We start from the raw sequence: 26,261 nt of genomic DNA, 5'->3' as shown, positions 1-26,261 counted from the left end.
GCGCCCCGCCCCTGCCCGCGGCCCCACCTTCTCCCGCCGCGCCCCGGGAGCCCCCTCCGGTGTCCGGCTGCGCACGCGGGCAGCTTCTGCATGGAGGCCGGCTGGGGGCTGGGGGCGGCGGCCGGCCGCTCGCTGCTGCTGTGCGCTGCGCTGCTGGCGGCGGGCTGCGCGCTGGGCTTTCGCCTGGGCCGCGGGCGGGGGGCGGCGGACCGCGGCGCGCTAGCCTGGCTCTGCTACGACGCGCTGGTGCACTTAGTGCTGGTGAGTGTCTCGCTCCGGGCTGCTGCTTCCCTCTGGACCAACCTTCCCCATTCCAGGGAGTTTCCGCTGGAGATGATGGCTTTTCTTCCCCGTGGTTGGAAGTCTGGCAGGATCCGGGTGGGACCTGGACACTGGCGCGCTGGCCTCTGGCCAGATGCTGCATGGCCCCGAGTTCTGATACCCGAGTCTGTGGACAGAGCCTGCCGCCCTTCTAGTGCTCCCGGTTCCTGTACCAAACTTAAAGCAAAACAAAAGCCCTGAAAGTTGCTAGAAGAGTTTCTGTTTGATTAAAAGCTGCTCAAAAGCAACAGCCTTGGCTTCCTTGGCTTTATAACCAACGTATAAGTGTTGAACTGAAAAAGACTTAGTTTAGGTCCTTTTTGAATGGCAGAACCTACACCAAAGCAAACAATAGTATTACACCAAGGCTGTAATAGTAATCACATTTATTGGGCACCCACTGTGTGCCTGGAACAGTTCTGTGTTTAAAATTTTTTTCTTACAACATCCCATAAACTACTTATTCTCCCCATTTTACAGAGGTGAAACCAGATCCTGAAAAGTAGCTGGCATAATTCTGAGTTGGTTTCTTCTGACTTCAAAGTTTGCACTTTTTATATCGTTGTGTCCTTAAAAATTCACCCCACTTTATAAAATAGCTAATAAGTGTGCATTTAAGAGGATTCTGTTGAAATACCCCCACCCACATCCCTTTTTTAAACTTTGTGTGTGTGTGTGTGTGTGTGTGTGGGCGGGGTGGGATGGGGTGTGTGTGTGTGGTGCTGGGGATTGAAGCCAGGGCCTTGTGCCTGCGAAGCAAGCACTCTACCAACTGAGTTATATCCCCAACCCTGTTTTGTTTTCTTTTTTAAAACTATGCCAAAATATCTTATTGTTTGTAACTTTGAACTAGCTTAAATCTAGACAAATCTTTAGATAACATGAAGTCAAAGTCCATAGCATTGAGAAAGAAAAAGGAAGCAAAATTTTTGGTAATCATTTAGGTGTGGGTGTTTACCAGTTAAATATGTGTCTATACCAGATTTTGCTGGAATTACAAAATATCTTCTTTCCTAATAATCAGTATGGGAGATAAGAGACCATGAATATTTCCCACAGCTCATTTGTTTATAGAATTGATTTTTAAGCTGTCCCTTGAACTCAAAATCTGCCAAAGAACAGGGGTAGTAAAACTGGTTGCTGAGCCCGCTAAAACAAACAAAAAACAAAAACAAAAAAAACAGATTATGCCCTGCACAGTGGAGCACACTTGTAGTCCCAGGGATTCAGGAGACTAAGCAGAAGGATCCCACGTTCAAAGCCAGCCTCAGAAACTTAACAAGGCCTTCAACAGTTTAACAAAATCCTGTCTTGTTTTTTCATCAGACACAGATTTATTTAGGAAAAAAGATACACATTCAAGGGAGAATATAACCCATCTCCAGAGGGAGAGACCTCCCCCCCCCCAAACAAGACCCTGTCTTAAAAAATAAAAAGGACTGGAAATGGAACTCAGTGGTAAAGTGCCCCTGGGTTCAACCCCCAGTACCCTCCAAAATTTTTAAAATTTATTTATTTTAATTAGGTATATATGATAGCAGAGTGGGTTTTAATTCATTGTACACAATTGCAGCACAACTTTACATTTCTATGGTTGTACACAATGTAGCATTGCACCATATGCACAGTCATACATGTACCTAGGGTAATGATGTCCATCTCATTCCACCATCTTTCCTGACCCCCTGGGCCCTCCCCCCCCTTCCCTCCCCCCCCTTCCCTCCCCCCCCTTCCCTCCCCCCTTCCCTCCCCCCTTCCCTCCCCCTCCCCCCTTTCCTCCCCCTCCCTTCCTCCCCTCCTCTCCTCCCCTCCTCTCCTCCCCTCCCCCTCCCTCCCCTCCCTTTTGCCCAATCAAAGTTCCCCCATTTTCCCATGCCTTCCCCCTCCCTGTTATGGATCAGCATCCACTTATCACAAAGAATATTTGGCCTTTGATTTGGGGGGATTGGCTTACTTTGCTTAGCATGATATTCTCCAACTCCAACCATTTACCTGCAGATGTCATAATTTTTTTCTCTTTTAATGCTGAGTAATATTCCATTATGTATATATACCACAGTTTCTTTATCCATTCATCTACTGAAGGGCATCTAGGTTGCTTTCACAGTTTAGCTGTTGTGAATTGAGCTGCTATGAACATTGATGTGGCTGTGTCACTAGTTTGCTGATTTTAAGTCCTTTGGGTATAGACCGAAGACTGGGGTAGCTGAGACAAATGGTGGTTCCATTCCCAATTTTCCAAGAAATCTCCATACTGCTTTCCAGATTGGTTTCACCAATTTGCAGTCCCACCACCAATGTACAAATGTGCCTTTCCCCCCACATTTTCACCAACATTTATTATTGCCTATATTCTTGATAGCTGCCATTCTGACTGGCATGAGGTGAAATCTTAGAGTAGTTTTGATTTGCATTTCTCTAATTACTAGAGATGTTAAACATTTTTTTCATATATTTGTTGGTTGAGTGTATATATCTTCTGAGAAGTGTTTATTTAGCTCCTTAGCCCATTTATTGATTGGGTTGTTTGTTTGGGGGGTTTTAAGTTTTTTGAGTTCTTTATATATCCTGGAGATTAGTGCTCTATTTATGTGTGTATGGTAAAAATTTGCTCCCAAGATGTAGGCTTTCTGGTCATCTCACTGATTGTTTCTTTTGCTGAGAAGAAACTTTTTAGTTTGATTCCATCCCATTTATTAATTCTTGATTTTACTTCCTGCACTTTAGGAGTCTTGTTAAGGAAGTTGGGGCCTAATCCAACATGATGAAGATTTGGGCCTACTTTTTCCTCTATTAGGTGCAGGGTCTCTGGTTTAATTCCTTGGTGCTTGATCCACTTTGAGTTGAGTTTTGAGCATGGTGAGAGAGAGGAATTTATTTTCATTATGCTGCATATGGATTTCCAGTTCTCCTGCACCATTTGTTGAAGAGGCTGTCTTTTCTCCACTCTATGTTTTTGGCGCCTTTGTAATATAATGCAATGTATGAATGTGCCTTTTCCCCACATCTTCACCAACACTTATTGTTGTCTGTATTCTTGATAGCTGCCATTCTGACTGGCGTGAGATGAAATCTTAGAGTAGTTTTGATTTGCATTTCTCTAATTACTAGAGATGTTGAACATTTTTTTCATATATTTGTTGATTGAGTGTATATAGCTTATGAGAAGTGCATGAGATAACTGTATTATGTGATTTTGTCACTGTGTCTTCTATTCTGTACCATTGGTCTACATGTTCATTTTGGTGCCAATACCACGCCATTTTTGTTACTATAGCTTCACAGTATAGTTTAAGGTCTGGAATTTTAATGCCTCCTGTTTCACTCTTCTTGCTAAAGATTGCTTTAGCTATACTGGGTCTCTTATTTTTCCAAATGAATTTCATGATTGCCTTTACTATTTCTATAAGGAACAACATTGGGATTTTAATTGGAATCACATTGAATCTGTAAAGCGCTTTGGGTAGTATGGCCATTTTGACAATATTAATTTTGCCTATCCATTCACCCCACTTTATAAAATAGCCAATAAGTGTGCATTTACGAGGATTCTGTTGAAATGCCCCCACCCACATGCTTTTTTAAGAGGATGGAAGATCTTTCCATCTTCTAAGGTATTCTTCAGTTTCTTTCTTTACTGTTCTATAGTTTTCATTGTAGAGGTCTTTCACCTTTTTTGTTGATTCCCAAGGTTTTTTGTTGTTGTTTTTGAGGCTATTGTGAATGGGGTAGTTTTCCTAATTTCTCTTTCAGAGGATTTATCATTGATGTATAGAAATACATTTGACTTATAAGTATTGATTTATATTCTGCTACTTTGCTGAATTCATTAATTAATTCTAGAAGTTTTCTGGTGGAGTTTTTTGGATCCTCTAAGTATAGAATCCTCTTGTCAGCAAATAATGATGGTTTGAGTTCTTCTTTTCCTATCCGTATCCCTTTAATTTCTTTCTTCTAATTGCTCTGGCTAGAGTTTCAAGGACTGCATTGAATAGAAGTGGTGAAAGAGGGCATCCCTGTCTTGTTCAAGTTTTTAGAGGGAATGCTTCCAATATTTCTCCATTTAGAATGATGTTGGCCTTGGGTTTAGCATAGATAGCTTTTACAGTGTCGAGGTATGTTCCTACTATCACTAGTTTTTCTAGTGATTTGAACATAAAAGAGTGCTGTATTTTGTCAAATGCTTTCTCTGCATCAATTGATACAATAGTATGATTTTTATCTTTTTTTAAATATTTACTTTTTATTTGTGCATGGACACAATACCTTTTATTTTATTTATTTATTTTTATGTGGTGCTGAGGCTCGAACCCAGGGCCTTGCACAAGCTAGGTGAATGCTCTACCTCTGAGCAACAACCCCAATCATGAGTTTTATCTTTAAGTCTATTGATGTGATGAATTATACTTATTGATTTCCATATGTTGAATCAAACTTGCATCCCTGCAAAAAAAAATTTAAAATTATTACAACATTTTAGGCATACAAAAAAGGTCTGAAAATACTAAACAATATGTCTACATGTCCACCACCTAGTTTAAGAGTAAGTCTACTTTGCAAGCACAGTTGTTAAAGGTAAAATGACACATAACTTTATTGATGGGGCCTTGAGCTGTAGTCTGATGTGTGGAATTATGTTCTGATCTCTCTGCTTCCTGTTCTGAAGGAAATGTCCCCCACACAGCCCCTTCTTGAGGCATTTATCTTTCTTGACTGCAGAGTGTTCCACTATGTGAATATACTGTACCTCAGTTCTTCAAGTCAAAGATGCACATTTTTCCACATATTACAATAATCAATGATATAACTGTTTCATGTGAAGAACAGTAGTTACTAATGTCACTCTGAATGTGAAACCCATATTAGAAATCTCTTTTTCAGATAAGTGTAAGGAGAAATTTAGTTTCTCCTAAAAAAATTGATTTGTGTATTCTTCTCTGAAAGTAAGGACAATATAAATGTTTCTCCCTTTTCTCTCAAACTGCCTGGAAGCTCAGAACCATATTGGAGCTCTATAATAACAACAAAAGATGATCTGTGTAAATATATTCTTATTGACCTCTGATCTGGATGCTTATTCCTTTTTATAACTAATATTTTTTTAATTCTGGTATATATTTTATCACTTAAGTAAATATTTTTGTTGTAACTGATCTAAAATGTTTTGTATAAGGAAGAAGTATACACACTTCAAAACCTTTTAGTACTACAAAATGTGTTGAATTTCCTTTGAAATGGTGAAGACATTCTACAGGAAATATCTCAATCTGGTCGTAGTTTTTTTCCTTTATAACTATAAACACATATTTTTTTTCAGTGCTGGGGATGGAATCCACCCTCTATTTTGTCTTCCCCTCTCTCTCAAGTACCTGGTATTTGGAGCTATTCATGTATTTGCTGATATTGAATGAATGAAAGAATTGATTCTGTCCTTTTAGTTAGTAGTAGTTATCAGTCATTTTCTCTTCTTTTTTTTTTTTCCTTCCCCATATTGGGGATTGAACTCAGAGTCACTCAACCACTGAGCCACATCCCCAGCCCTATTTTGTTTTATTTAGAGACAGGGTCTCACTGAGTTGCTTAGCACCTCCCTAAGTTGTTGAGGTTGACTTTGAACTTGCCATCCTCCTGTCTCAGCCTCCTGAGCCGCTGGGATTACAGGTGTGTGCCACTGTGCCTGGCTTCAGTCATTTTCATTTTGAACCTCAAATTATTCAGATATCTAAGATGTCACACAGTTGTAGTCTTGTAAGGCAAAGTGGGTATAAATTGCATATTTCCATGACGACTATAAAAATGCACATGTATGGGCAGAGCTCTGCCACCAAGACCCAATCTGCTGGCAGTGGCCAGCACCCTGGAGAACTTCCCGGGGAGTTTAATCATGCCAACCTGGGTTGCTGCTGCAGAGCATGGTATTGGAGGTTTGGTAGCCCCACAACTGGAAGAGCTTTGACATTTTCCAGTGCTTCAGACAGCCTCAGTGAGTGGGGGACACCCCCTCAATAAGATGGATTCATAAAAAGAACAAAAAAAAAAAAACTTTCAAAGAAAAAAAAAAAACTGGATTCAGCTGCATAGCCAGCCAGACTGCCTGCAAACTCAGGGAGCACCTTGAGGTTCTAGATGCTTCTCACATCCTCCTTCTGCCTCCTCTTGATCTCCAACCACTGTTTCCCAGGGATTCAAGGGCTTTCCCAGGATAAGTGGTCACCTTTCCTGCTCTTCTCCTTTCACCTTCTACTGAACCTTTTTCTTGCATCCTTGTTCAATAAACTGCTCTTACTGTAACACTCTTGGCTTAAAAAAAAAAAATGAGGGAATATAAGAGAAAATATTCATTGATAGCTTCATCATTTTGGAGGGATCATCAAGTAGGGAGAAAATAAATGCTTTGTTTAAAAGTAGACTTTACCAGCTGGGTATGGTCACCTTTAATCTAGGCGGCTGGGGAGACTGAGGCAGGAGGATCCCAAGTTCAAAGCCAGCTTCAGCAACTTAGCGAGACCTTAAGCAACTTGGTGAGACCCTGTCTAGAAATAAAATATTAAAAAAAAGGTCTGGGGATGTGGCTCAGTGGTTAAGCACCCCTGGGTTCAATCCCTGGTACCCCCCCAAAAAGTAGACTTTACCAAATTGTGATAAGCTATAGGGAGCCCCAAATTACAGAGGGGGGTGATCTTTCATCTGGAAAACAAAATATAAAAGAATAAAAGAATCAGCAAGATTTTCTTGGTCATGCTGGGGATGGATCAAAACCAGGGCTTTGTGCATGTTAGGCAAACACTCTGGCACCCAGCAGCGTGAGCGCAGACCCCCAGTCCACCCTGTTAATGCCTGTGTGCCATTGACAGGGACCTAAGAGCCAGTACTGCTGAGCTGACAGGTGGAACTGCACATCTCTGGGCAGGGCCAGGAGGGAGCACAGTTCACTCTGAGTGTTAGGTGAAACACCTGCTGGGCCCTGGTTCCATCAATGGGAAGTCATGCTTTCATTAGGTGGATGACAGCTGCCGCATAATATCTGAAGTCACCTGCGCCCTGTGGGGGACCCCTGGAGGCTGCAGCAGCTGCTCCCTCCTGAAACAATGATGTCTGCTGTTGCTGACAGGGAAACAGCCAGTCTGATTAGGCGGAGATTTTGTGAATCCGATTTGAAAATGCTAATCACTGTTGACAGGGTTTGCGCAGGGATTCTATTCTTACCCACTCTGTCCTCCCACTCTTAATAATAATGAACGTGGCGCTGTTTTCTCTGGGTTTTCAAACACACTTAAAAAAAAAAAAACAACTCCCAAATACCTTCAAACACAACTTTGACCTCTTTTTTGTATTTTTCTATTTTTATAAAGCCATCTTCATGCTGATTTTTTTCTTAAGGATTGCAACAAATAAATTGAGTATTCTCTGTAAATTGGTTGTTCAGTTGTAGGTAGCAGTAGTTCACACAAGCAGGATATGTGTTTTCTCTGAGCTTTGACTTGCAGATGTCTTGAAGTCTATAACATATGTAGTTAAAATAATGGATCTGGAACACCTTAAGAGAAAAAGGAGACTGGCCTTTGTTATTTCATTTTATTTGTCAGGATACATTCTACTTTTTAAGTTCATTTTTGTTAGCAGCTCAGTGAAACTGATATAGTTCAGTCAGGTTTTAAGCGTCCAATAGGAAGGGTCCTGTATTTTTTAAGCCAAGTATCTGGGTATGGGGTTTGGTCTTTTTTGTTGTTGTTATTTATTTGTTTGTTTGTGGTGCTGTACATTGAAACCAGGGCCTCATGCATGCTTGTGAGGGCTCTAACACAGAGCTGCATCCCCAGCCCTTTCTGTTTTTTGTTGTGAGTCAGAGTCTTGCTAAGTTTCTGAAGCTGCCTCAGCCTCCCTAGTAGCTGGGGTTATAAACCTGTGCCACACCCAGATAAAGCTAGTGTATTAAATGGATGGCAAGAGAGATACCCATCAGGTATCACCCACAGTCAGGATGGGTAAAGAGAGAATGTGAATAATGAGCGTTGTTTCCTTTCATTATTTTAAGATGACCATTATCTTTCCTTACTTTTCACTCCAGTGTCTGTTTTCACCCTAAATATGCTGCCAAACTCAAATGTGAAAATTCCTGTTGGCATTTGTCAGGGAGGGCTTTGACAATGGAGGGGTGTTGGAAAGTGCCCCCAGGTTGAAGCCCACCGCCCCATTTTGTTTGTGTGTTTTAGCACGTGTGTGTGCACTTGATGCTCCGACTGCTAAAAGTCTTCAAGTATCTTCGGCCTGACAGGTGCACCTGCAGGAGGTAAGCAGCTTTGCCTGTGGCTTGTTGAGGTTCAGATAATCAGGGGACTTACAGCAATGACTGCTGAAACACCACTTTGATAGAAAAGTGCATCTGCAGAGCAGAAGAGTAGCCAGTGGCTTGCTTTTGCTTTCTGATGTGCTCTATGTGCTGTGTGCCTTGGAGTCCGCCCATGTGGTTAGGTGTCTAGGTGGCCAGCATCCCCGCAGAGTAGGTTCCTGCCCAAGAGGTCTGAAGTTGAGAAAATAAGAAGTCTAAGTAATCAGAAAGAAATACAGACAAAAGCAGAAATTAGATTTAAAGTGGAGCGCCTGATGGGTCTTCCAGTCCTGATAGGAGCTGGAACTGAACAACTCAAAAAAGGGGGAGTACATCAAAGGCAGGGATGAGCCAGGTGCGGTGGTGCTCGCCTGTAATCCCAGGGGCTCTGGAGCCTGAGACAGGAGGATCACCAGTTCAAAGCCAGCCTCAGCAACAGTAAGGTGTGAAGCAGCTCAGTGAGACCTTGTCTCTAAGTAGAATACACAATAGGGCTAGGGATGTGGCTCAGTGGTTGAGGGTCCCTGAGTTCAATCCCCAGTACCCCTCCCACCACAAAAAAAAAAAAAAAAAAAAAAAAGACAGGGATGAGGTTTCAGCGGGAGGAGTCTTGGTCCGTGCTTGCTTCTCTGGTGTGACCGGTCTTGCAGTAAACAGGGTGATTGACACTTTGGCAAGCCGTACCCATCTCTGGGACTGTGCTAGAACGTGAGCAGTGCTTGTTCTTGCTCCAGCTCATCTCCACATTCCCACACTTCTCTCACATCTACACCTCTCCAGGTTCTGCCTTCCCGGTTATCGCAACACCCTACACGTGGCCCTTGCTGGGTACCACGCATCTTGCATCTGAACCTTAGAGCTCACCCGTGACTTAGTCCCAGAGGGCGGGACTTGACCCTATGATCAGAGGCTTCTGGAGCTGATAACCTATCACCCACGTCCCCCCCCGGGTGATGGTGTCAGGGTCACTCCCCGTGAATGGGGCTGGCAACGACAAGACCACACAAATACAGAAATACCTTTTTGGGGTTCAAGGTCAGCTCTGAGGCCTCAGCTCCCATGCTGAAGGGAAAGGGGAACGAGGGAGGCAAGAGGCCACAGAGAGAGCCCACCCTGAGCCCCGTTTTTATTTAGGGGGGAGACATTCAATAGGAAATTGCACCCAAATAAGGCAAGGGGATTGTGTCACACCAAACACGGGGTGACACCCACCCCCAGAGCTGTGCTTCCTTACCCAGCGAAGGTGAGGCCCACCTGCCTCGCACTTCCTGGATGCCACTTCCACACCCCCATTACTCAAGGCCAAGGGGGGGTGCTCAGCTCCTGTTCAGAGCCCCACAATAGCCTTCCATGTCGATTCCGCAAGTCAATACAAATTTCATGCTCCAGAGCCTAGAAATAACTTTGAAGGGGAAAGAACAAAGTACTTTTATAGTTCATTAAAATAAAGTATGAATCCACAGGAAGAACTGTATCTGCCTCCATTCTTTGCAATTCTACAGATAATTTTGGCCCTTGGCACATAATAACTAATGCTTTCCATTCCGAGTGTCTGTGTGGTTAGAACAGATCTGGTTCAGGAGCCCCCAAGGACTCTTTAGAACCCTAATAGCTGTCTGCTTCTGCAGCTCTGCCTCCAGTGCCTTAGGTTTTGAAGTGAGTCTGGGGCTGTTGGAGAGGGAGCTGCACCGGGGCAGCCTGCAGCAGCTGGCCTGTGTCTGCTGGTTTTCATCTCTCCTGAGTTCTTTGGCGTCAGATCAGGCCAATCTGAAATCACAGAGCCTTTCAGAGATCAGCTGGAACTTTGATATTGGCATTCCCCACTTTTCTGACTTTCCTCTGAAGGTCCTCCTGTGGGGGAGTGCTTCAGGACTCCCTGTGAGCCATGCTGAGGGCTGCTATGGTTTAGGTGTCCCTCGAAGGTGCATGGGTTGGAGGCTTGGTCCCCAGGGTGCTGGTATTGGCAGGTGGTGGAGTCTTTAAGAGGTGGGGCCTACTGAGAGGTCCTTGGGTCATTGGGACTGCTGCCCTCAAAAGGGATTATGGTAGTTCTTGTGCAGTCCCTCAGCACTTCTCACAAAAGGTTGTCACAAAGGACCAAGCCTGGCCCTCCCTCTTTCTGCTTTCGGACTGGAGATGTGACCTTTCCTCCATACACACCCTGTACTTTACTGTTTGTCATGGGGTGAGGTCCTGCCTCCAAACTTTGAACTGAAATCAACCTCTTTCTTCTAAAGTTAGCCCATCTCAGATTTTTAAAACTTACTTATTTATTCTAATTTGTTATATATGACAGCAGAATGCATTTCAATTCATATTACACATATAGAGCAATTTTTTTCTCTGGTTGTACACAAAATAGAGTCATACCATTCTTGTCTTCATACATGTACTTAGGGTAATGATGTCATCTCATTCCACCGTCTTTCTGACCCCCTCCCTTCCCCTCCTTCCCCTTTGAGATATTTAGTTTTGGTAACAAAAAGCGAATACAGGGGTAAACAAGTTTGATCTTGTCGGGAAGGATCACAAGCCCTCAGAGTTGTTTTGAGGGAAGAATCAAATAGTTGAGCATGTTGCCTACTGTATGAAGAGAGAAACCTAGTTTGTGGACCTGTTTGGCTCCCTTTTTATGGAAAACATAAGGGCAGGGTCCCTGTGAAGAACCCCCCTACCACCGAGGGAAAGCGGGATCTGCCTTAGACAGTGCGGGTCCTCACTGGCCCACCAGCCCTGCCGGGGGTCTGCAGTGGTCCTCTTCCCCTATGGTATAAAGTGTTTTCTCCACACAGTGAATGGCTTAGCCAAGGATCTTTGCAAACTATGCCTCCAGGACCCATCCCATCTCTGTTGTAGCTTATAAAAAAACTGAGGACAAAGAAATTAGGTGACCCAACAAAGGCTACTAGTTCAAGAATAGCTGTGCAAAGTGAGGAGAATCAGCCAGGGCTTGTGTGTGGTGTTTATTGGTGTCATCCATACAGGGCTGCCTTCAAGGAGCTTCAGTAGTGGAGGCGTTGGACAGAGGGACACAGGGTTGTCATTCAGCCTAGTGAGTGAGTGAGTGATGGGACTCTGGCCAGGTCGGGAGGTGGCATGAAGGAGGGAAGGATTCACTGGGGCTTTGAAGACAAGAGGAGGTTACTGGGCAACGAGAGAGTAGCCACTCAAGATTCACCACCGACCCTTTGCTCCAAGGTGCATCGACAGATCTCATTCTCAGGTTCCTGGGATAGTGGCCCCTGCCCTGCTTTACCCAGGGCTTTGACCTTAGCAGGATCTTGCTCATGGAGTGGCCTAGGCCACTGCGTGTCGGTACTGTTGTGGTTTGGATGTGGTTTCAGCCTGTCTCCCCAAGGGTCCGTGTGGTAGAAGCTTGGTCCCCAACGTGGTGGTGTCGAGGTGGAGGAATCTTTTGAGAATTAGGGCCTAGTGCAAGGTAATTAGGTCACAGGGGCATCACCCAGGAAGGGACAGATGCTGATCTTGAGAAGTTAGTGAGTTCTTAGGAGAGTGGAGTGTTACAAAAAAGAGCAAGTCTAGGCCGGGTGCAGTGGTGCACACCTATAATCCCGGTGGCCAGGGAGGCTGCAGCAGGAGGATCGTGAGTTCAAAGCCAGCCTCAGCAAAAATGAGGTGATAAGCAACTCAGTGAGACTCTGTCTCTAAATAAAATACAAAGTAGGGCTGGGGATGTGGCTCAGTGGTCAAGTGCCCCTGAGTTCAATCCCCGGAAGAAAAAAAAAGAGCAATTTTTGGATCCTGAATTCCTTCTCACTTTGTGATCTTTCCCTCTCACACCTGCTGCTGCTCTCATGCCATCCTCCATGTTGTGATATAGCCAGGAGGCCCCTGCCAGAGCTGAGTCGATATTCCTGGACCTCCAGAGCCATATGCTAAAAAACCTCTTTTCTGTAAAAGTCCATTGTTTTTTTATGTAAACCGTTCTGACAGTGATAGGGCGAGTCCTCATTGAGGTTTTCATTTGTATCTCCCTGACCGCTAATGTTATTGAACATCTTTTCATGTGTGTATTTGCCATCCATATATCCTTTTTGGTGAAATCCTCTCTTGCCCCATTTTTAAGTGGAATATTTGTTGCCTAAAACAAAAAAACAAAAAACAAAAAAACCTCTTGTTCTCTATTCCGTCCCCTCCTTTTATTTCTTATTATTTTAGTTAGCACTTATTACATGTCCTGTGAATCGTGCATTTGCCCCAAGAGAACTGGCAGTTTGGAGGAAGGAATGAGGAAGTCGGTTTTGGTGTAGGAAGGTGTCTTAGTCAGCTCTTCCTCACTGTGACCACAATACCCAGCAAGAACAACTTCAAGGAAGGGAAGTTTATTTGAGGCTCGCGGTTTCAGAGGTCTCAGTCCATAGATGGCCGACTCCATTGCTCTGGGCCCACGGTGAGGCTGCACATCATGGTGGGAGGGCCTAGTTCAGGAGTGTTGGTCTCTTCCTGGAAGCCAGGAAGCAGACGGAAGGGAGGGGGGTCACAGGGAGGAGTGGGACAACTGGGTCACACCCCTCTTGGTGACAGTACCACCACCCAGTTAGTCTGTTCAAATTAGAATGGACTGATTAGGTTATGGCTCTCATAATCCAGTTATTTCATCTCGGAACATTCCTGCATTAATACAAGAGCTTTTGGGGGAAACCTCATACCCAAACCGTAACAGAGGGGCATCTACCTTCCATCAAAAGAATCGGTAAAATCTGCTTCCTGGGGCTGGGGTAAGGGCTCAGTGGTAGAGCATTCACCTAGTACGTTTGGGTACCTGGGTTCAATCCCCAGCACCATGTAAAACAATAAATGAATAAAGTTATCTTTAAAAAATCTACTTCCTGGAGAAGGTTATATCTGATCACAGTTGAAAGCACGAATATATTCATTAAAACATTATAACATATATATGTATTTATATGAAAATATGTTATATATATTTATATATTACTGTTTAGGACACTAATATAGTAAGACATATACAGTGCATTCTAAAAGCCTCAACAGGGCATCCCACTTTGTAGGCAGTTCATGGTGTGAACTTGTCATTACTTCAAAATTAACAAACATTGAACACGAAAATCTTCCTAGGTTCTTTAGGATTCTGAGATGGCAATAACAACACACCAGACACCAGAGATATGTGATCTAATGGGAGCTGAAGATGCATAAGCAGCAAATAGCAGTTGATTGTAGAAACTAATTTAGTGACCTGGGAGTTACAGGGGAGTGAGAAATTTATCCTCACAAGAAGTTTGGGAAGATTTCTTAGAATAAGGAGGATTTGACGATAAATGTTGGCGAGGATGTGGGGAAAAAGGTACACTCATACATTGCTGGTGGGACTACAAATTGGTACGACCAATCTGGAAAGCAGTATGGAGAGTCTTCTGAAAACTTTGAATGGAACCACCATTTGACCCAGTTGTCCCACTCCTCAGCACATACCCAGAGGACTTAAAATCAGCCTACTACAGTGAAACAGCCACATCAATGTTTATGGCAGCACAATTCACAATAGCTAAGCTATGGAACCAACCTAGATGCTCTTCAACAGATGAATGGATAAAGAAAATATAGTACATATATATGGAATATTACTCAGCCATAAAGAAGAATGAAATTATATCATTTGCCAGTAAATGGATGGAACTGGAGATTATCATGCTAAGTGAAATAAGCCAGTCCCAAAAAACCAAAGGCCAAATATTCTCCCTGATATGCAGATGCTAACTCATAATAAGTGTGTGTCGTGGGGTAGAAGTTCACTGGATTAGAGAAAGGGGAATGAAGGGAAGCGGGGGGGTGGAAATAGGAAAGACAATAGAATGAACTGGACATAACTTTCTTATGTTCTTATATGAATACATGACCAATGTAACTCCACATCATGTACAACCACAAGAATAGGAAGTGATACTCCCTGTGTGTATGATATGTCACAATACCCTCTACTGTCATGTATACCTTAAAGAACAAATAAAAATTTAAAACATTAAGTGGATTTGGACTGAGATTGAAAACTGAGTAAAATTTTGGGGCTGGGATTGTGGTTCAGTGGTAGAGCGCTTGCCTAGCGTATTTGAGTCCCTGGGTTCAATCCTCAGCACCACATAAAAATAAATAAATAAAAATAAAGGTATTGTGTCCAACTACAATCGAAAAATAAATATTTAAAAAAAAAAGAAAGAAAACTGAGTAAAATTTCAACAGGTAGATTAAAGAGAACAGATTTGTTCTCTACTCGCAGGTCCCTACATGTTAGTAATTTCCAGGTCTCTCTCCATCTTGCCCCTACCCTCAGTTGCTTCTAAGGAAGGGTCCGTAACCAAGTGTCAGAATCCATGTTTGGCTCGTGGGCCAGGGAAAGAGGTTGCTAGTGGAAGTCACATCTAGGTTTTGGATGAGATCCACAATCTAATTTTAGCAAGTCCTTCTTTTATAGAAAGATGGACTAAGGCCTAGGAAGGGTCAGATTCAGCCCGGCCCCATCACCCCTGCTGGCCAGAACAGTGGTACTTTTGTCTAGAAAGTTCCTGTGCCAAGCCAAGGAAGTAACGTGGGTTTTTCACTCTGGCTAATGCTAAAAATAAAAAATGGGCTGGTGAAAATAAAGTTTTACAAAATAAGGAAACTAGAGAAAACTTACTTGTGTAAAAATACTGTTATTTACTTCATATATGAATAAATCTCCTTTAAGGGATATAATTTTTATATATCTTTAGATAAACCGTGTTTATCAGTTAAGTGACAAAGAACATCAAGAAAATACAAACCAGCTCTAAAATCTCTGTTTAACAGAGGTTAATACAAATAAGAAACAGAAATACTCATGAGCTGGAGAGATAAGTTTCTTCTCTCAATCAAAAAAAAAGCTGGGCACAGTTGGTGCATGCCTGTAATCCCAGCAGTTCCCAGCACTTGAGAGACTGAGGCAGGAGGATCATGTGTTCAAAGCCAGCCTCAGCAAAAGCAAGGCACTAAGCAACTCAGTGAGACCCTGTCTCTAAATAAAATACAAAATAGGGCTGGGGATGTGGCTCAGTGGTTGAGTGCCCCTGGGTTCAATCTCTGGTACCCCCATCCACCCCCCCAAAAAAAGAAAAGAAAAAAAAGGGCAATTACAAACTTTAGGATAAACAAAAATAGGTTAAAAATAAGTCATGGCCCAAATGTACAGCAGACTAATACATAGCATGATTTTGAGACATTCATAAAGTAAGAAAGTATTGCGCTGGGGTTGGGGGCTCAGTTGCAAAGGGTATGAGGCCCTGGGTTTGATCCTCAACACCACATAAAAATTAATAAAATAAAGGCATTCTGTCCATCTACAACTACAAAAAAAATTATTTTAAGGGGGCTGGGGTTGTGGTTCAGTGGTAGAGCACTTGCCTATTATAGGTGTGACACTGGGTTCAAACCTCAGCACCACATAAAGATACATAAAGATATTGTGTCCATCTATGACTAAAAAATATTTTTTAAAAATTTAAGTATATTCCATTTGCAGTTATTCTTAAGTGACACTGGAATCGGTTCTGGATCTCTGGAAATTGTGACCCACTGCAGTGAATGATATTTCTATAATCACAATATTGTAAATGCTATTGAATGCTTTTCAACTTTTAGAATCCACTGATGGATGAAACAGGAGGATAAATATGTTCACGTAACCATAATGGAAATATAACTAATCTCCATAATGTCCATACAAAGTGGACAGAAGTTGAGTTGGAAATGGGAAGAAGAGGGAAGGAGCGTGGGGTGGGTCTTGTGATCCTGTTACTTGGTAGGAAGTCAGGAAACTGCCACGTTGATGAGTGAATGAGCCGAGGTCCAGTTTATGACTTAAGTTACACATTTGGGTAACTAATTGAAGAATGACACAGCTATCAAAAAGTGGAAAACCTGGAAAGGAGAGGGGAGGTGGTATGAATTCAACAACTTTTCAGAATGAGCAGTCTAAGGAAATATCAGTGTAAATACATAATCAGGAAGATAATGGACAGAAATGGTTGAAAGTGGTAAATCTAGGAAGTGGTACTGAAAGTGGAAGTGGTACTGAAAGTGAGCAGAAGAGAAGCAAAGGTGGTTTTAATGTCAAATAAGTGATTGCTTTGATAAAAAGAAACAAGAGCTGGGTATGGTGGCACATGTCTGTAATCCCAGGGACTCAGGAGTCTGAGGCAGGAGAATCAGAAGATTGAGGCCAGCCTCAGCAATTTAGGGAGATCTTGTCTCAAAATTAAAAGGGCTCGGGCTATAGCTCAGTGGTAAAAACACCCCTGGGTTTAATCCCCAGTACTGCTAAATAAATAAATGGATGGATGGATGTGGGAAAGCATCCCTGGGTGCAATCCCCAGTATAAATTAATATAAAAAGAAATGGGGAAAAATTTATATTGACAGCAACAAAATCATTTAAACAAGCAACATGATGTCCCAGTGAATTCTAGTTGTTTGTTTTTTTTAAAAGCTTAGGCAAAGATGCACTTAAGTGATGGAGAAATGCTCAATAACTGTAGATATTTCATCACTTCAATGCCAAGAGAAAGCCTGAAAACATTTTAAGTCTTCCTAAAGTTGTCCTGATGCAGGGAGTTAGGGCAAGGGGAAAAAACTCAATTCTTATAGACATTCAGTTGCCATTTTTGTTAAGAGACAGCTTGGATTTTTTTTTTTTTTTTTTTTTTTTTTGGGTAAAAAAAAAATTGAACTGCTGTGTGATTTTTCTTAAAGATTTAAGATCCCTGGAATAATTAAAGAGCTTATCTATTTATTACAACAGTGAAGCACTTTCTTTGTGTAAATGTTCACTTATTTTTCCCATAGAAGCACACACCTCTGATTTCATTATGCTAGTGGTTGAAGCTGACATTTATTGTACATTAGCTTTGGACTTACTCCTTTTGAAGGGCGGGGTAGGCAGGCTCCAGGTTCACCCCCACCCCCAGGCTGTGATGGTGTGGTCTCAGAGGCTGCTGACCAGGAGGTGGACCCTGGATGGGGGAGGGGGGAGAGCGGAGGGGAGGGGAGGGGAGGCCGGCCACCGCGCAGTGTCCGGTGGTGCCATCCCCTGGTTGTGGTGCTAAACCAGAGCATGTCTTCGTTTTCTTCTCTCTAGGAAGGCTCTTTTGTCTACTTTTCCTTGGTAGGAAATGTTGCTGATTCCGAGGGCTTGATTGCTTCTTTATGTAAGTAATTAAAAATATTTGCATTTGAAATGTCAGAGGACATTAATTGCAAGGGTGGCTGTCAATTGAATGCAGGCCCCTATGCCTACTGCAGGATTCCATTTCAGTGGGTGACTCTGTAGAAACAGATAATAGGCGAATGGTTGCTGAGGGCTGCGGGTGTGGGGTGGGAGAGTTGGGGGAAGTGAAGAATGACTGCTAATGGGCGGGGGTTTCTTTTTTCCAAGTTAGACTGTGTTGATTCAAATCTGTGACTATAATAAAACCTGTCTAAACAGGGGAGTTGTGCGGGCTGTGAATTACATCTTAGTAAAGATGTGTAACTAAAAATGTGAGGGCAAGCCATGCACAGCGGTGCACGCCTGTAATCCCAGCAGCTTGGGAGGCTGAGACAGGAGGATCGCAAGTTCAGAGCCAGCCTCAGGAATGGCAAGGTGCTAAGCAACTCAGTGAGACCCTGTCTCTAAATAAAATACAAAATAGGGCTGGGGATGTGGCTCAGTGGTTGAGTGCCCCTGAGTTCAATCCCCAGTAACCCCCCCACCAAATATATATATATATATATATATATATATATATATATATATATATATATATATATCAACTTTCTTTTTATTGTACATCTCCATTTGTATTCTTATAATTTCTCGGACTCCTCCCACCCTGCTAAGCTATTGACAGGTTTTCCGCATCTTCTTCCTGCCCACTGGACATCAGCCGGCGTCCAGTCAGTGCCAGCTTCCCTGCATGAACTGTGCCAATACTGGCAAATAAATGAGCCCCGCAGCAGCATCTTTGCCACCCTGCCTTGCTCGGGGTAACTGCTTTCGGATTTTGCGTCTGTGACTGGTTGTTGGTGGCTTTGCCTGCTTGCTTGCTTGGGATCAGACCCTGGCACGCTACACCAGGGGCACCGCTGGGCTCCACCCGCCCATCCCGTTTCTTTCGCGTCTTTGACATCACTTCCTCCGGCCCTGGGTCCCTGTGGGGCTGCTGTTCTCGCCTAGTGTTAGAAAGCCTCCAGAGAGTTGAGTTGGTTAGTGCTTCTGAAGACAAAATGTGGCCTCTCTGCGGCCTCGTGTCCCCTGCAGTGGAGGACTCTGAGCCCCTGAGTCCTGCCGCTTAGGTCCCAGGACCAAGCTGAAGCAGCTGAGCAGCTTGGTGGTGAGCCTTTGCATTCACCCTCAATTGATGTTGCCTGGTGAAGCCCAGAGGCTTAGGATCCACATTGAGTCCCTGCCCCTCTCTGGTGAGCCTCTCTCTGGTCCCCTTTGTCAGAAGCCATGTGACCACCTCTGGCCCTGGCTGCTCAGCCATCAGAGAAAGTAAATCACTGGAATTTGGCTTAATCTTGTGAAGTGGGAATGCCAGCCACAGTCTTTCTCAGTCATCTTGACACTTACATTGTTCACCTCAGAGAAGTAAAAACTCGGGGCGTGGTTGTGGCTCAGTGGTAGAGCATTTGCCTTGCATGTGTGAGGTGCAGCACCCAAAAATAAATAAAATTGATGCTCAGAGGCAGAACACTTGCCTAACATGTATGAAATAAGAGCTGGGGATATAGCACAGTTGGTGGAGTGCTTGCCTTTTATGTACTAAGCCCTGGGTTCAATCCTAATAATAATAATAATAATAATAATAATAATAATAATAATGGTATTGTATACAAAAAAAAAGAAGTAAAAACTTTAATGAAGGTGCCCTTTATTTTCATGCAAGTAAAAAGTGAGGACTTTTTCCCAGACCCCACAGTGCACAAAGTCACCTGGCAGTCTTACTCAAATTCAGATTCTGGTTCAGAGGGTCTGGGCCAGGATCTCCCAGGCACTGTCCCGTGTACTGCCCGTGGCTTCAGAGGCTGTAGGCCAGCTGTGCACATGAGGACCTGCACCATGTCCTCATCTCCACTTGGTCAGCACACAGCAGTGGCTCAGCTAAGGGAAACCTCCTCTGGCCATCAGTTGGTATCTTTCCCTTTAAGCCTCTGACTAAGCCCAGTTGTCAATCACAAAATAAAGGGAATGACCAGGTCACTGTGCTCTTGGCTGCTGCTGTTTGCCCTTTGGTTTAACTGCCAAGGAGAGGTCAAAGTTCGCAACAGGAGGAGAAGCCGAGGACTGGGAGAGCAGGGCTGGCACCGTGCAGCCCGCCTTCGTCACCAGCTCTTCACAGTGACCTCTTAGCTTTGCCCGTTCCTCTGTTCTTTCAGACATCTGTTCTCAGCCCCGGGCCGGTGTGCATGCTCCTTCCTGAAGCGCTCTTACCCCTCACCCGGTTTCAGAGGTACCCCTGGTGGCGTAAGGCCTAAAATCAAAATTCCATACTCTGTGCCTCAACATCAGTCAAGGGCCTCCAAGGGCCAAATTGCAAGGCCCCCACCCCCTGTGCCTCCTGGAGGAGTTTCCTGAGCCAGCGGCCCTCCTGACCACGGGAACCCTGTCTTGCCTGCCTCTCCCTAGGGCTCAGTTCCCGCCAGCCCACAGAACTATTCAGACAAGCCAATCGCCACCCTCTCAGGGGAACCGCGACATAACCCACCTTCCTGTCACTACCACGCCTGCTTCCATGGCCCCTGGAAGTTCACTGTGTTCCCAGGTGACCCTCCATGTGGTCCTAAAGACGCAGTGACTCTTGCCCAGGCTTTGAGGGAATGGGACTCCTAAATGGCCAGCGCCAGGTGTGTTTGGCCATCTCTATGACCCACCAAGTGGGACTCCCTCCTTCCCAGCAAGGTGACAGGAAGTGATCAGAACATCCTGTCTAGGGAATTGCCCCTTATCCCTCTCTTTGGTGCGGGTCCCCTCTCTGACCATCACTCTCTGCAGGTGTTGCTCTCCAGTGTGGGTCTCGCATGGCAGACAGGCGTCCTGGTTGCTGCTGCATCCTCAGGCCTAGCGCAGAGCCTCCCAGGAGCCCAGAGGAGAGTTGTTGAGTTAAAGAGGGAATGAATGGTGGCTTGGAGTCATTTGGTTTTTAAGGTCTGATACCCACTCATCTCTTGGTCCCTAAAGCACTGGAATTTTACTTAAGTGACATTTCCTTAGAAGTGGGCTGCCCTGGCTGATTCACCTCACCTGTCATATACGTGTAAATTCAGGGGGAAACTTTTCCTGTTAGTGTTCCATTGCTTTCCCCTCAGAACAGTTATTTCAGAATCCGGTCAGCTAAGGACGGGCTGGATGACTTGGCATGGCCTTATGGGGGACCTCCTGGCAGATAATCTTGTGTGTTATCTCATTAAATAGAGAACCCTGTTTATTGTCCTTTTTCCTTCAGGACAGCTTTTCATGAGAGACCTTGGCCTGGCCCCAAGGGATCCTTCCTCTGACCATTATGAGACTCTCTAGAGGTTTGCACGGCTTAGACCAATAAGATACCAGAACTCCTCTTTTTTTTGGGGGGGGGTGCTGGGGATTGAACCCAGAGATGCTTAACTACTGAGCCATATCCCCAGCCCTGTTTCACTAAGTTGCTTAGAGCCTCACTGAGTTGCTGAGGTTGACTTTGAACTTGCAATCCTCCTGCCTCGTCCTCCAATGCTGGGATTACAGGTGTGCACCATTGTACCCAGCTATGTTGAAATATTGAAATAAGGAATTACAATGCACCTACACAGATCATTATTAAAGACTGACTATGTTGGATTAATACAGAATTCTGTTACTTATAAAGGCTCAAGGGTATAGAGGGGTCATTTGTGCAGTCACTTTGGAAACTAAATTATTTTACAACTATAACATATCGTTATTATGTTGTTGTGAAGAATGTAAAGAGAGCAGCAAGTATTCTTTTGATCTCCTTTTTTAGGGAAAGGGGTCATTTTCATTAACTGTCATTAAAAAAAAAAAAAGTGTTTGCCAGATGACTAACAACAGGTATTTTACCTTTAGGGAAAGAATATGGCAAAGCTGATGCAAGATGGCTTTATTTTGATCCAACCATTGTGTCTTTGGAAATTCTGACTGCTGTCCTGGATGGGTTTCTAGCATTGTTCCTCATTTATGCCATAGTCAAAGAGAAATATTATCGGTAAGTGTTCTTCTATCCTTTCAAACAGAGAAGAGATGTCTGTCCCCAGTGTCAAAGTGACATTTGGAGCAGGTTGTGACCAAATTTATTTGTAAGATAAAAAGTAGAATACAAATTAAATGAGGGTCATAATACACGGGGATAATTTGGGACCATTCAAAATAAAAAATATGAGAGGCAGGCACAGTGGCTCATAGCTGTAATTCCAGTGGCTCAGGAGGCTGAGGCAGGAGGATCGCAGGTTCAAAGCCAGTCTCAGCAAAAGGCACTAAGCAATTCAGTGAGACCCTGTCTCTAAATAAAATATTTAAAAAGGGCTGTGGATATGGCTTAGTGGTTAAGCGCCTCGGAGTTCAATCTCTGGTACAGAAAAAAAAATTAAAAGTAAGAGAAATAAAATTCTGGTAATGATCCTATCTCTAGGAAAGCAAGAGTAGTGTTAACAGTGTTGGCTGATTGGCTACCAATATTTTGGAGGATAAAAGGGTAATATTTCCCCCAAATCATTCTAGAAAGCTCTTCTCACTTGACATAAATTAAATTCTTTTATATATTTCTGAATTAGACATGTAAGATAAATAGGAGACCAGGTGTGGTGGTGCATACCTATAATCCCAGTGACTCAGGAGGCTGAAACAGGAGGATCAAGGCCAGCCTCAGCAATTTAGCAAAACCTTCAACCATTTAGCAAGCCCCTGTCTGAAAAAAATAAAATAAAAAGGGCTGGGCATGTAGCTCAGTGGTAAAGTGCCCCTGGGTCCAGTCTCTCATACCAAAAAGATAAATAAGAGATCTTTTTAGAAGCAGGTTGGGGAGGGTTGGGGAAGTGGAAGGAGGAGGAGGAATAATTACCCGTCCTCTGAGCAGACTCTGAGGCTCTAATTCTCCTCCTTCCCTCCCTTTTGTTCTCTCCTTCTGAGAGACAAAGTGACCTGGATAAATAGAGGGCAGTCCCGGGGATGATGCCCTCAAACAATGTCAAATTGGTACAATTGCACTCCATTTTCTACTCTCTGATATTGAACAAGTATCATTTAAAATTTAATCATAAAGCCTCAGATTTGAAAGGGGACTCCAAGGTCATTAATTTACTTTTTCTCACCCAATTTTATAGCAATAGTTGACAATAAAAATTAAATTTCTCCTTGGTGCCTTACCATATTTTGAACCCAGGACCATGGTTGCAAACATACCACATGCACCCCTGCATACCACATGCATCCCTGCGTTTGTTATCTGAGAGACACAGAATCCTTGCATACGGAATACTGACCTTGTGCCAGACACAGTGCTTGGCCATTATCTATGTATCTCATTTAGTCTCCACAATACTCTGAGGAAGAGACTATTATTGCCCCCTTTTTCTTTGCTGGGCCTTAAATCTTCTTCAAAATAGTCCAAGAAACCTAAGAGTCCTTATTCACTGAGAATGATCTGCTAGAAAGGGCAAGGCAGCTTCTCCAAGGCAGGACCAAGTCTTTGCACCTATGGCTTTGACGTGCCCATCAAAGGAGCACTACACAAAACCCAGCGGGGTCCAGCTTCAGAGAGCTTTTCTGTAGCACAGGCTGCATCGATGCTGCCCTTAAAGAAGGGATGTCGTAATCCAGAGCTGTAGTTTGACTCCTTGCTTCTTCCCTGGGGCAGGCATTTCCTACAGATTACGCTGTGCGTGTGTGAATTGTATGGTGACTGGATGACCTTCTCCCCAGAGTGGCTCATCGGAAGCCCCAACCTCGACACCGACGATTGGCTCCACTTTTGGGTCTATCTCGTGTTCTTTAACGGTGTGTGGGTTCTGATCCCAGGACTGCTACTGTGGCAGTCGTGGGTAGAGCTCAGGAGGATGCATCACAAAGGAACCAGTTTAGGGAAGAAGTTGCGGTGAATTTTCAAAGCCACCAACACTGCCCGATGAGCCAGCATGGAGCGAACATTCCAGTCTCTGCTTTCTTTTTTCATTGCTCTTCCTGAACAGCCTGTTTCAAGTTGGTCATAAGGTGCTAAGTTTTTGTCATTGTTGTAATAGTGGTTGTTATTAATTAAATAGAAGTTTAAGAAAAAGAGAGGGCTGGGGGCTGGGGGTGGGGGTAGCTCGTGGTAGAGCCCTTGCCTGGCATGTGCAAGGCCCTGGGTTTGATTCCTAGCACTGGAGGGAAAAAAAAGCAGAGGGAAATAAATTGTAACTTGTAATAATCACATTGAATTATACCTTCTTTTATGGCTGGCATTAATTGTTCCACATTAATAAAGCCAACTATTATAGAGTACTGTAGAGAGTGTTACATTAATTCTTTATTCCAGAAAACCTGATGGTCTCAATAGTCCCTTTTGGGTGCCAATATAAACCCCTCCTCTCTCCCCCTCCTTTTGTACTGATAAGTGAAGTCATGCAGATGTGAGGGTTTTAGCATTCATACTCCAGGTGTTCAACAGGCAGGAGGAATAAAGGGTCTGTGGGCTGAGTAGTCCCGGGGGTGGCCTTACTGGTGGTGTCTCCCTTGGGAGAGTCCACTCTGTAGTCACCTGGGAGTCATCTCTCGGTGTTTAACCAAGTACCTGTACCCTGTAACCCAGCAATTTGACTCCTAGATACTGACCTCACACGAATGGCTGATAAGTGCACCAAAATGGCAGCAACTGTTCATAATAACCCCTAACTGGTCACAACCTAAATGCATACATAGGCGTATGGTCTATTCATAGAATGGACTATTGTATACAGAGAAAATTAACCTTGTGCTGCTCATAACAACACGGAAGAATTTCACACACATAATGGTAAGTGGAAGAGACCAGACCAAAAGAATATATACTCTGTGGTTCTATTTATGTAAATTTCAAAAACAGGTTGAGCGTCCCTTAACTGGAAGGTTTTAGAACCAGAGTTGGGTGTCTCTGATTTCAGAGGAAAATTTGCAGAGACTTTGTGGGTAAGCATTCATCATCTGAAAATCCAATAGCTCCACAATCTTTTCAGCTTTTAGACTTTTGAATTAAGGGTCCTCAACCTGCAAGTCTAATGGATGGTGTTAGAAATGAGGATAGAATTTGCCTGTGGGAGGAAGGTGCGGGTAGTGATGGGGAGAAGTCACGCAGGGGCTTCTGAGATGTGGATAGCATTCCATTTTTTCTAATTTGAGCGGTAGTTATAATTTGTGACAATTCATTTGGCCATATGCTTACAAATTGTGTGTTTTTCAGTATATATGTTACTCCTCAACTTGAAAAGTTTATTTTTAAAAGATTTCTATCTGGGCGAGGTGACCTATGCCTGTAATCCCAGTGGCTCAGGAGGCTGAGGCAGGAGGATCGAGAGTTGAAAGCAGCTTCAGCAGAAGCGAGGCACTAAGTAACTCAGTGAGACCCTGTCTCTAAATAAAATACAGAATAGGGTTGGGGATGTGGCTCAGGGGTCAGGTGTTCCTGAGTTCAATCTGCAGTACCAAAAAAAAAAAAAAAGAAAAGAAAAGATTTGTGGTATGAAACCCCCCAAAATGTTTGCAGTGGATCTTCATGAAGACCCTGTCTATGTCCTTGACAACAAGGTGTCAGGCGCGTCCTCCCTGTGGATGGACAGGGGATGCAGATGGGAGAGCCTGGCTGCACCTCTCTGGAGGGATCACCCACTGTTTCCAGTCCTCTGCTCTCTGCTGACCCAGCTCAATCCAGGGTTAAACAGAGGAGAGCAAACCCGATAGGCTGCAGGCCCTGCAGCAGTCCTGAAAACATGACTGCCCTCAACCGGGGTTTTGCTGAGTATTGAATGGGAGAGAAAAGGAGATTATAGACTGATGGGGACTTGGAAAGGATACACTCTGCTGCCAAGCAGAGACGGATCTAAATGTTCTCACAATTAAGTGAGGTGGGAGAAGGGTTGGTGTCTCTGGCTGACAGTGAAGGAGACTGGGGGGCAGGGGGAGGACGTGTGGCTGACAGAGGAAAAGCCATATGTCATTGATTCTAAGAGAGGTTTTCCTCCCAATTTTAACCTTTTAAAAATTAGGGTGCATTTTCAGTTGTGTCGTGATTTAGTTGGCAGTGGGTATTTGCTTTCAAAAATACATCTTATGCTTGATAGCTTCTTAGAACTAAGGAAATAAGGCACCACTTTCAGAGGGTTTCTCTTAGAGCCTCCGAATCTTCGGCTGCTAGGAGGTGACCATTTCAATTTATTTAACGTCTAAATTTTACCTGGGCTCTTAAGGATCATTTTCTCCAGTACCTTCTCTATTCTCCCCATCACATTTGTTGCCTGGGAACAGGCCACAGAAGGCAAGCTTTAATGAATATATAAAAAAATTTGCAGCAGGTGATGAATAGCTTATATTGTAGGATGGAGAGTATTCAAACAGGCCTGGAAACAGGTGGTGCCTTTC

General features: G+C 43.8%; 1 protein-coding gene across 1 annotated transcript; it reads left to right on the top strand.

Moving 5' to 3' along the window:
- The first annotated feature begins 57 nt into the window (after window positions 1–57).
- Window positions 58–24,152, top strand: Ebpl (EBP like). Its single transcript, XM_027928858.3, has 4 exons — window positions 58–261; window positions 17,784–17,853; window positions 21,744–21,882; window positions 23,530–24,152. Exons 1-4 carry the CDS (start codon window positions 91–93, stop codon window positions 23,768–23,770), a joined length of 621 nt encoding a protein of 206 aa, XP_027784659.1. The 5' UTR covers window positions 58–90; the 3' UTR covers window positions 23,771–24,152.
- The last annotated feature ends 2,109 nt before the right edge of the window (window positions 24,153–26,261 follow it).

This window comes from Marmota flaviventris, chromosome 4, assembly GCF_047511675.1.
Source record: "Marmota flaviventris isolate mMarFla1 chromosome 4, mMarFla1.hap1, whole genome shotgun sequence".
Taxonomy (NCBI): domain Eukaryota; kingdom Metazoa; phylum Chordata; class Mammalia; order Rodentia; family Sciuridae; genus Marmota; species Marmota flaviventris.
The sequence above is the reverse complement of the archived record's forward strand: the minus strand, read 5'-3'. Positions and strand labels throughout refer to the sequence as shown.

Excerpts from the sequence above, each read along its gene's own strand:
- Ebpl (XM_027928858.3), top strand. The coding sequence starts at position 91 with ATGGAGGCCGGCTGGGGGCTGGGGGCGGCGGCCGGCCGCTCGCTGCTG. Across the intron at positions 262-17,783 it reads CGCTGGTGCACTTAGTGCTG|GAAGGCTCTTTTGTCTACTT; the intron begins GTGAGTGTCTCG and ends TCTTCTCTCTAG. Across the intron at positions 21,883-23,529 it reads GTCAAAGAGAAATATTATCG|GCATTTCCTACAGATTACGC; the intron begins GTAAGTGTTCTT and ends TCCCTGGGGCAG.